Source organism: Narcine bancroftii, chromosome 13, assembly GCF_036971445.1.
Source record: "Narcine bancroftii isolate sNarBan1 chromosome 13, sNarBan1.hap1, whole genome shotgun sequence".
Classification (NCBI taxonomy): Eukaryota; Metazoa; Chordata; class Chondrichthyes; order Torpediniformes; family Narcinidae; genus Narcine; species Narcine bancroftii.
This window is the reverse complement of record NC_091481.1, coordinates 88,651,534-88,662,087: the sequence shown is the minus strand read 5'-3', so window position 1 is coordinate 88,662,087 and position 10,554 is coordinate 88,651,534. Positions and strand designations below refer to the sequence as shown.

The 10,554-nt window shown below is 44.9% G+C and overlaps 1 protein-coding gene across 1 annotated transcript in view; it reads right to left on the bottom strand.

The window, feature by feature from the left end:
• Positions 1-1,618: 1,618 nt before the first annotated feature.
• The window catches only part of LOC138748447 (cytochrome P450 2C28-like), a 35,395-nt gene continuing 26,459 nt past the window's right edge, over positions 1,619-10,554 (bottom strand). The window contains exons 7-9 of the mRNA XM_069908692.1: positions 7,499-7,686; positions 6,611-6,752; positions 1,619-3,019 (exon numbers count right to left, since the gene is read on the bottom strand). Coding sequence (XP_069764793.1) covers positions 2,811-3,019; positions 6,611-6,752; positions 7,499-7,686 — 539 coding nt within the window. The 3' untranslated portion in view covers positions 1,619-2,810. The remainder of the gene's footprint in view (positions 3,020-6,610; positions 6,753-7,498; positions 7,687-10,554) is intronic.

Sequence of the window (10,554 nt, the reverse complement as noted above, 5' to 3'; positions counted from 1 at the left end):
TCATTCATCAAACTGAATTTTAAAAAATTCTGTTGTGGCATCTTAATATATTTTGTAAATCCGAAAGCTGTGCCGAGCAAGACTATTGGGATAGAACATTCCAGAACAGTACAGATGATCCTTAGTCCCATAATGTTGTGCTGACCTATGCCCATAGCCCTTTTCTTTGTATGTTCATGTACATATGCAAGAGGCTTTTGAATGTCCTTATTGTACGAGCCTCCATCACCACCCCCAGCGATGCAAACCAGGCACCCAACACTCTCTGTGTCAACAAAAACTTGCCTGTGATACAGTATTACCCCTAAATTTTCGACCACTCACCTAAAACAGATATCTTATGATATTTGCCATTGTCAGCTCAGGAAAAAAATGTTCTGGCTGTCTATCCTATAATGAAAGCCAGCACACCATAAACCTTCTCAACCATGATCAACGAAGCTTGTTGCATTTGGTCTTTATCCCTTGAATCCCCTCCCATCCATCAATCTGTCCAAGTGCCTTTGGAACATGGCTATTGTATCCACTTCTGTGGTTTCCTCCGGCAGCTGGTTCAGATCTGGGCCACCCTCTGAGTGAAAACATTGCCCTGTAGGTCTCTCCTAAATCTTTCCCCTCTCACCTTTATCCTGCATGCTCTTGTAGAATCATCTATCTAGGAAAAATACTGTGACCGTTCACTTTATCCATGCCCCTCCTGATTCTGTAAACATTGAGAAAGTCATCTCTCAGCTTCCTTTGCTCTCAGGAATAACACCCTTCCTCTCCCTGATACCCAACTCATGCACTCCTGACAACATCCTGGTCAACCTCCTTTGCCCATCTTTCCAATTTATTAATGTAACTGATGGGATTAGTTTAATTTGCTATTGTGGTCAGCAGAGACATTGTGGGCCAAAGGGCCTATTCCTGTGCTGTACTGTTTCATGTTCTACATTCTGCTTGCAAATGGTTTGAGCAGCTCTCCCAGATACCTGCAGGAAACTAGATTTGTACATAATGCTGAGACAGTTCACAGGTTGGGAAGGAAATGGCAAGTGCCCTGGTGAGGGAAAGGGAAGGTCCTCCCTTTGACCCATATCCCTGGCACCTGCTTTAGTTGGGGAGCAGAATCCATTGGGTTTTTGTGCGTCAGTCGCTGAAGAAAACAGACTTCTTGTTGCCGCAGGAATTACGGCTGAAGCATTGCCCCCATCGTTCATCAACAGGTCATTCACGTTCTCATAAAATTCACTTTGGGGGAAAAATAGTGAGTAGTGAGTTAGGGACTGAGTGTCAAGTCCACCTGTTGACTCGCCAGAAGAATTCCCTTCCCCCTTGTAAGGGTCTGAATTCAGAGCTGGATGATTGCCTCAGTGGCCTTATAGTTGGGTTGTGACTCTGCAGAGGTGCCAAGATTCACAATTCCTTTATTATGTACTGAAATTTGTCAACTTTTACTTGCCGTAAGGGCACACCAAGAGGTGTCACTGGTCCTGTACCCCCACCAAGTCTCTGGATTCTCTTGCTGGGAGTATTCCCAAAGGTTTCATCGCAAAGTCTCCCAATCACCTCCTTTGGATTCTCCATCATTCAATATTGTTTTACACCAGAAAACATTTCTAAAAATGCTTTAAAATAACTGTTTGCTTCAATGTTTTTATTTTTAGCATTTAGTCTGGAAGGATATTAGATAATGAGACAGTGGTGACTCAAATTGTCGACATCCGAAAAAAACCGATAAAATAATTAATATATGTCCACAGACATGTATGCAATTTGTGGGCAATGAGCAAAACAAAACCAGATACTGTGCATCTGAAATCCAACAACAAAAGCTGGAAACATTCTGCAGGTCAGACAGCATCTGTGGAGAAAGAAAGGAATTTTTCTGTGCAATGACCCTGGAAAAATGAGAAAATGTGTTTCAGGTTTTGAAGAGAGGGTAGGAATGAGGGAAACAGGAGGATTATCTGTGATGGGGTGGGCAAATGAAGGGTACGGATTGATACTGATGAAAGAAGGTAATGGCACTCATCTGTCTGAAGGAGGTGTAAATAGAGAGAGCTGGCCAAGGAAACACTTGGTACAGTGGGATGAAATAGCTGCTAAAAAGGAGAATGTCAGAGTCACCAGTGAGGAAAGTGGCCCACCATGCCGACCAAAATGTCACACCTGCGAGCATCTGGCCCACATCTCTCTAAACCCGTCTTATCCGTGCACCCAGGAATGGAGAAGCTGCAGTATGTGAGAAACACAGACAGGTCCATCACTGACCTCCCGTCCATTGCAGACATCTAGGCAGCCAACATCATACAGGACCCCACCACCCCGGTCACAACCTCTTCGTACTGCTCCCTTCGGACAGAAGCCTGAAGCCCAGCACCTCCGGGCTCAGAAACTGTTGCTTTCCAACAGCAATCAGGCTCTTGGACTCCCTTTGGAGTATTAATCAGGGACTCTGCGCTATTGTAAGTCATTTTTTTCCAGAACATTACTATGAATAGTTGTCCTCTAATGTATTTATTGCCTCTTTAATTCAATGAGTTTACTACCATAGTTTTTCTTTATAAGTACCTGACTGGCTGCAGCAAATAAAAATGGGGCATACATACATTGTACAAGGTCTATGACAATAAACACATCATCATGTGTCAGTCCTGGAGGTCAGTGTGTCTCCACCTTCATTCCTCTCCTCCTCAGCCCTTTTGCCAGTTTTGTTGAGAGTTCAACATTGTGAAATGATTCTTCCTCCATAGATGCTGCATGACCTGCTGAGGGTTTCACCTTTCTGAGCGAAACTGAGATTTGATGGATGATTTCTTGGAGTGTCACTGTCTGCTTGGCCTTGGACTGGAATTGCGAGGAATGCAGTAGAGCTGGTAGGGGTGATGCAGCGTAGAGAATCCACTTGACAGGGGGCTGATGTCAATGGCTGATGGTTCCACCCGGGATTTGATGGTGAAGTTCTGCAGCAGGGTGGTGAGGAAGATGAAGAGCTGCATCTGGGCGACCTCCTCACCAATGCACATCCGCTTCCCTGTGGGACATGCAAAGGTATCTTGAGGCATGGAAAACAGGGCTGACTTGTCAAGCTATGTGCTGCTCTACTTCCAGTTGTAAAACATTTACATTTAGACCTACAGCAAGGTAAAAGGCCAAGGACACCCAGAGGAAACCATGTAGACAAACTCCTTACAGACAGAGATGAAGAAAGTTTCTTCAGCCAGAGGGTGAAATTCATTGGACAAGATGGCTGTGGAGGCCAAGTCAATGGGTACATTTAAAGCAGAGGTTGACAGGTTGGCCCTTTCGTCCCACAAGCCCATGCTACCCAATTAACCTACAACCCCCAGTTCATTTTCAAAGGGTGGGAGGAAACTGGAGCCCCCCCCCAGGGAAACTCACATGGACACGGTGGGGGGGGGGGGGAGCATACAAACTCCTTATAGACTGTGTGGGATTCAACAGCAGTTGATGCTGTAACAGCATTGAACTAACTGCTACACTAACCTTGATTAGTGAGGTTATAGAGGAACGCAGGATGTTTTAAAACTCTAATTCCTGGGAAGAGCCGACTGGTAACCACAGGTGGGAGTTACAGTGTCTGGCAGGATTCCTCCAACAACCTTGCTGGGAAAATGGTACAAATTGTCTCTTCTCTGTTTCTCACAACAGGATTGTGATGGGTGTAGAGGGTGGTTCATGGAGAACATTGCAAGATTGTGAAGAAAGCAAAGGGATTTGATGATGACCTAATTAAAGGAGTGAATCTGCAGCACGACTGATAACAGTTTCTTCAACAGATCTTGTTCTGAGAAGTCACTGACCATACAAGGAAAGATTAAGCAAATTAGATCTTTATTCCTTGGAACGTAGAAGGCTGAGAGGGGATTTGATCGAGGTGTTTAAGATAATGAGAGGGATAGATAGAGTTGATGTGGAAAGGCTTTTCCCATTGAGAGTAGGAGAGATGGATACAAGAGGTCATGGGTTGAGAGGTGACGGGCAAAGGTTTAGGAGTAACATGGAGGGGAACTTCTTTACTCAGAGAGTGGTTACTGTGTGGAATGGGCTTCTGGGAAAGGAGGTGGAGGCAGGGTCAATGTTGTCATTTAAGAAAGAGTTGGATAAGTATATGGATGGGAGGGGGATAGAGGGATATGGGCAGAGTGCTGGTAAGTGGGATTAGAATAGGGTACTTGGATCCCTGCGGACTAGAAGGGCCAAATTGGCCTGTTTCTGTGCTGTAATGGTTATAATTCAGACCGTGGAATAATCATGGCTACAGACTGAAACTACTAGACTAACATGAGAAAAGGAACATAGCATTCCCTCAGATTCCCTGTGGGAAACCAATTCACTGCACTGAGGCCCAAGCAACGAGATGGTGAACTATTTAATCCCTTTTTACGTGCTGGATACCAGACTCCTGAGGCAGACACTCAGACTTGAGAAGTCTCTAGATTCTGGACCCACACACATTTGTCAGCCCAAATGTGACTGTCCCAGAAAGGCAGCAGACAGTCACTGTTTTGGGGTGAAACACTTCATTGGGAATATGGCAAGAACCAGGCAGACATCCAAATAGAACAGCAAGGGGATGAGCACAGGCTCGGACAGGGAAGAAGGAAGCTGAAAGGTGATGGGGGACAGGTCAGGGATGATTCTCTCTGATGAGGAAGGTAGGTGATGGTAGGGTAGGTGGAGGAGAGAAAAGGGAAGTGAGGGGAAGTTGGTTCACCCTTCAAATAGTCCTTGTACTTTCTGCTACCCTGGTTCCGATGTTAAGATTACATCCATCAGAGCCTAATACAACCGATTTTTTATGATTTTCTGCAATGTTTTGTTTATTAGAGCATTACCCATAAAGCAAACTGTTTTTATCAGTCCAAACATGTCTGGGCATGAACTCAATGCAGGTGCTCACAAATGTCACCTTGGGCCTGGGCACGTTTGGAAGACATTTAAAGATGTTGAGAATTTTCTTGGCAACTACAGAGCAATGCTTCAAGCAGATAAAACCACAGAGTGCAAGATGTCGTTGAAAATTCATTTTCTGCATCCGCTCTTGGACGTCTTCCCTGCTGATCTTGGTGCCGTCAGTGACGAACACGGTGTCAGTGACGACCATAGAAAAGTGGTAACAGGACAACTAGAATCCTCAATGCCAGCTGACTATTGTTGAACACTGACATGAGAGGGATCAGAGGCTGAATACGAACAAAAATCAGTGGCAAAATATTTTTAGGTCATGCAATTAAACCTGCTAAATTCAATAAACATTACTGTTTCTCCAAATATGATGCAGCAAATCTGAAATTATCTTTGTGTTCAGCTTGATGTTATCTATAATAATCCCCAATTTATTTTCAGGAAGCAAAATCTTTGGAAAAGTTTGTTGATGAGTGTTAAAAGAAGAAATAGTTTTGATCTGTTTACCCATGATTTTAAATACACATTTAGTCTGGTATACCACCCCCCCCCCCCCCCCCAACTTCCCAATACATGGAAATCCAAACTTGCTACGATCATTTTATCCCATTATTCTCAACCAACTTGGGTAGGACCTACACAGTGAATGGTGGGGATGTGGGGAGTGTGGTAGAGTAGCGGAATCTTGGAGTGCAGGTACATGGTACCTTGAAAGTAGTGTCACAGGTAGATAGGGTGATCAAAAAGGCTTCTGGCACATTGACCTTCATCAGTCAGACCACAGAGTACAGATGTTAGGAGGTCACATTGCAGTTGTATATACATTGGTGGGGCCCCAACTGGAGTATTGTGTCCAGTTCTGGTCACCGGGTTGCAGGAATGATGTTGATGGAGAGGGTGCAGAAAAGATTTACAAGAACGTTGCCATGATTTGGGGGCCTGAGCTACAGGGAGAGGTCGACCAGGCTGAGGCTTTGTTCCTTAGAGTGCAGGAGGATGAGGGGTGATCTCATAGAGGTGGATAAAACGCTGAGAGGAATAGAATAGAGAGGGTGAATGCAGAGTCTTTTTCTCAGAGCGGGGGAATCAGTAACCAGAGGGCATAGGTTTAAGGTGAAGGGGAGAGAGATTTAATAGGAACCTGACGGGTGTTAGGTGTGTGGAACGGGCTACCAAAGGAGGTGGTTGAGGCAGGTATGATTATAACATTTTTTTAAAAATCTGGGCAGATGCATGGATAGGATGGGTTTAGAGAGATGAAGGCTAAATGTAAATAGGTTGGACTAGTGTGGGTGGGACATTTGTCAGCACAGGCAAGTTGGGCTGAAGGGCCTGTTTCCATGCTAAGTGGCTATAGTGAAGGAGGCCATTTGGCTCATCAGCTCTCAGAGCAATCAATCCCATTTCTGAACATACCTCCTTACACCCTGTTCTCTTGCTAATGTCCAGCAACTTCTGTGACTCTTCCCACTCATCTACACAAGGGGACATTGACTGTGGCAGGCAACACATCTACCAACTGCCATGTCCTCGGGATGCAGGATAGAACCAAGGGGTCACAGGAACACAAAAATAACAGGTCAAGCACCAGAGAAGAACCTGGCCCATTCATCCAAATCATCTCCACTTTGGAGCTAAAGTTTCCAGCAGCTCCTGCTTCAACTTTGTGAGCCTAATCAATAAATATGAGCCAAACCTATTGAAAATGGCAGGAAGGCTTCATTTTGCTTCAGCTGTCCCCTCTCATCCAGAAAATGGTTCACGTTGAATGATTCTGGTGTCTCCCAGCAAGTGGGATCGTACAAAACAGATGTCAACACTGGAATCACAATCATTCCCTGAAAAAGGAGGTCACAAAAGTGAATAAAATTCCTTGTTTTGGGACCGAAGAGAAAAGTTCAAATTCATGATCATCTTGCTGTACTAGACCACCCAAGGAAAGAGTGTTTGACTGGACTGTGGTGTGTGTGGGTCAGACATTTCTTTCAGTATAATGAAGTTGACTTTCTATTAGTATTTACTGGACACAATATTGAATTCTTCAACCCAGCTGAACTCCTCTGACCATCCCATTTGGCTCACTGCCACATGGGTGATCCTGATGTGTTCACTCTTCTCCCGCATCTGACATTCATCACCCATGGACTGATATGACTGCAACAGGTCCTCAATAATTCTCTGAGCCCCATTTAACCAACCCTCCCAATGAATGTTTTCAACAGACGAAAGGGAGACCCCAGTGATCTTCTCGGTCATTTGTATGATCCTCTGTATTGACTTTCAGTCCGATGCTTTGCAGGTCCTGTCCCACACAGTGACAGCTGGACAGGACATCATTTAAGAGAGGCTGAAAATCAACTCCCATAGATAAAACTACTTTCTGTTGGCTGCTACATAATGTAGGAGATGTGGCACCTTTGTCATTTGTGAGTTTTCTGAATTGATTTATTACACTGGGGTATCACTTTCTCTGTCTGATTATAACATCGATTGTACAAGATTCACCAGTCTTTACTTCTTATTCTGGAAGAAGATAGCCAGAGATTTGGGAAAAAAAGAACATCAAAGTCACTGGAAGCGTTACCTTTGGAATCAGGAAGCCCCTGAACTCGGTGTCTCTTGCAACAGTGTGGGGGAGGTTGAGTGGGATAACGTTGGAATATCGCTGGATCTCGTGGATTGCTGCATTGGTGTAAGGCATCTTCTCCTTGTCTGCAATACATGGGGTACGTACCATCCCAATTACCCGATCAATCTCGCGTTGAATCTTTTCTGGAAAAGTAAAATTGTTGTCTGTGAAGAAGGGATTCCTGGATTGAGGAATATAAATCTTGGGGGATGTACTCATGTAGGATAACTCTGTTTGGGGGATGTACTCGTGTAGGATAACTCTGTTTGGGGGATGTACTCGTGTAGGATAACTCTGTTTGGGGGATGTACTCGTGTAGGATAACTCTGTTTGGGGGATGTACTCGTGTAGGATAACTCTGTTTGGGGGATGTACTCGTGTAGGATAACTCTGTTTGGGGGATGTACTCGTGTAGGATAACTCTGTTTGGGGGGATGTACTCGTGTAGGATAACTCTGTTTGAAGGATATACTGGATTAAACAGCTGTAAAGGACAAAATCAAGGCAATGTGAGAATCAGGATGATAAGTCTTTAAATGTATAGAAAATTGTCAAAAAATAGAGACAAATGTGCAGAGTATAAAGCTACTAAATCTTTATAAAAAACATAAATTAGTTTGAGTCTGAATATTGTGTCCCGCTACAAGTTCCAGGCAGGGACAGGAAGAAGGTTCTTTTAGAACAAAGTGGGATTTTACAATCTTCAGACTCAGACCTGGTGTCTGAACAGTGGCAACTGGTTATGCCCGGAAACGGCTCATTTTGACTAAGGTTTATGAAATTACTGAGAGACAAAAGTAAATGTGCAGTTCAATCAGCTTTTCCCTGAGAAGTAATTCCAATGTAGCAAATTTCCTGAGTTCGTTTTTAATTTAGACACGCAGCACAGTAACAGGCCATTTCAGCCCACAAGTCCCTGCTGCCCAATTACACCCAATTGACCTATGATCTTGGTATGTTTTGAAGGGTGAGAGAAAACTGGAGCCTCTGAAGAAAACCCACACAGACACAGGGAGAATGTACAATCTCCTTACAGACAGCGCAGGATTCAAACCTTGTAACAGTGATGCACTAACCGCAATACTAACTGCCACCACAAGGGGTGACATTAGTTAGTGTAGTTTGGGGGGTGATGCACTAACCGCTATACTAACTGCCACCACAAGGGGTGACATTAGTTAGTGTAGTTTGGGGGGTGATGCACTAACCGCTATACTAACTGCCACCACAAGGGGTGACATTAGTTAGTGTAGTTTGGGGGGTGATGCACTAACCGCTATACTAACTGCCACCACAAGGGGTGACATTAGTTAGTGTAGTTTGGGGGGTGATGCACTAACCGCTATACTAACTGCCACCACAAGGGGTGACATTAGTTAGTGTAGTTTGGGGGGTGATGCACTAACCGCTATACTAACTGCCACCACAAGGGGTGACATTAGTTAGTGTAGTTTGGGGAGTGATGTACTAACCGCTATACTAACTGCCACCACAAGGGGTGACATTAGTTAGTGTAGTTTGGGGGGTGATGCACTAACCGCAATACTAACTGCCACCACAAAGGGTGACATTAATTAGTGTAGTTTGGGGAGTGATGTACTAACCGCTATACTAACTGCCACCACAAGGGGTGACATTAGTTAGTGTAGTTTGGGGGGTGATGCACTAACCGCTATACTAACTGCCACCACAAAGGGTGACATTAGTTAGTGTAGTTTGGGGGGTGATGCACTAACCGCAATACTAACTGCCACCACAAAGGGTGACATTAATTAGTGTAGTTTGGGGAGTGATGTACTAACCGCTATACTAACTGCCACCACAAGGGGTGACATTAGTTAGTGTAGTTTGGGGGGTGATGCACTAACCGCTATACTAACTGCCACCACAAGGGGTGACATTAGTTAGTGTAGTTTGGGGGGTGATGCACTAACCGCTATACTAACTGCCACCACAAAGAGTGACATTAGTTAGTGTAGTTTGGGTTCGATTTCTGCGTCATTGGAACACTGTCTGATCATGTGTCTCATCGGGTCATACGGCAAGGAACAGGTCCTTTGACCCAAATTGTCTATGCCACCCAAATTGTCTATGCCGACCAAATTGGCATCCTGGCCTATCCCATTTGCCTCCATTTGGTTAATGTTGCTCCCTAACCCTGTCCCAATGTCTTTTGGATGTTGCCTCTCCAGTTTCCTCTGGCAGGTTGTTCCAGGTATGGACCACCTTCTGAGTGAAAAAGTTGCCTCTTGTGTCCCTCCTGAACTTTTTCCCTCTCATTTTGAACCTACGTCTTTGAGTTCTAGAATAATCTATTCTGCGAAAAAAAGGCAACGAGTACTCACTTTATCCATGTCCCTCATGATTTTATAACCTGCTATAAGATCAATCCTTAGCCTCCCTCACACCCAGCCGATCCAACCTATAACTCAACCCCTCCAGGCCTGACCACATCCCGGAGAATCTCTTGTGCATCCCTTCCAATATACTGATGTCCTTCCTACACTGGGTGACCCTCACACAGTGAGGACTCTTTCATGGTTTTCAAGAAACAATAGACAATAGGAGCTGGAGTAGGCCCTTCGGCCTGTCGAGCCAGCACTGCCATTTTACAGATCATGGCTGATCACTACCATCAGTACCCCTTTCCAGCCTTATCCCCATAACGTTGACAGAAATGAACCCATGGATAAAGTTGATGAGCTCATCATGGGTGCAGGAGGAGGCACCAAAGTAGTCATCAATGGCGAAGGGCCCAGACTGCCTTTCACTCCCCATGGATGCCCTGTGAGCTGTTGAGTGCCTCTGTACAGTACCTATTGTGAGTGTGGACCTACCCATACCTTGTACAGGTGAATCATGAGGGAATGCAGGAGGAACTCAGCTGGTCTCACTGTGTCCACAGGAAGTCGAGCTATATTACCGACGCTTCGGGCCTGAGCCTTTCTTCAAGATGTTGCTGTGTGTAGGTTTCATGTACCATGTGTGGAGACTCCCCACAGTTACTGAGC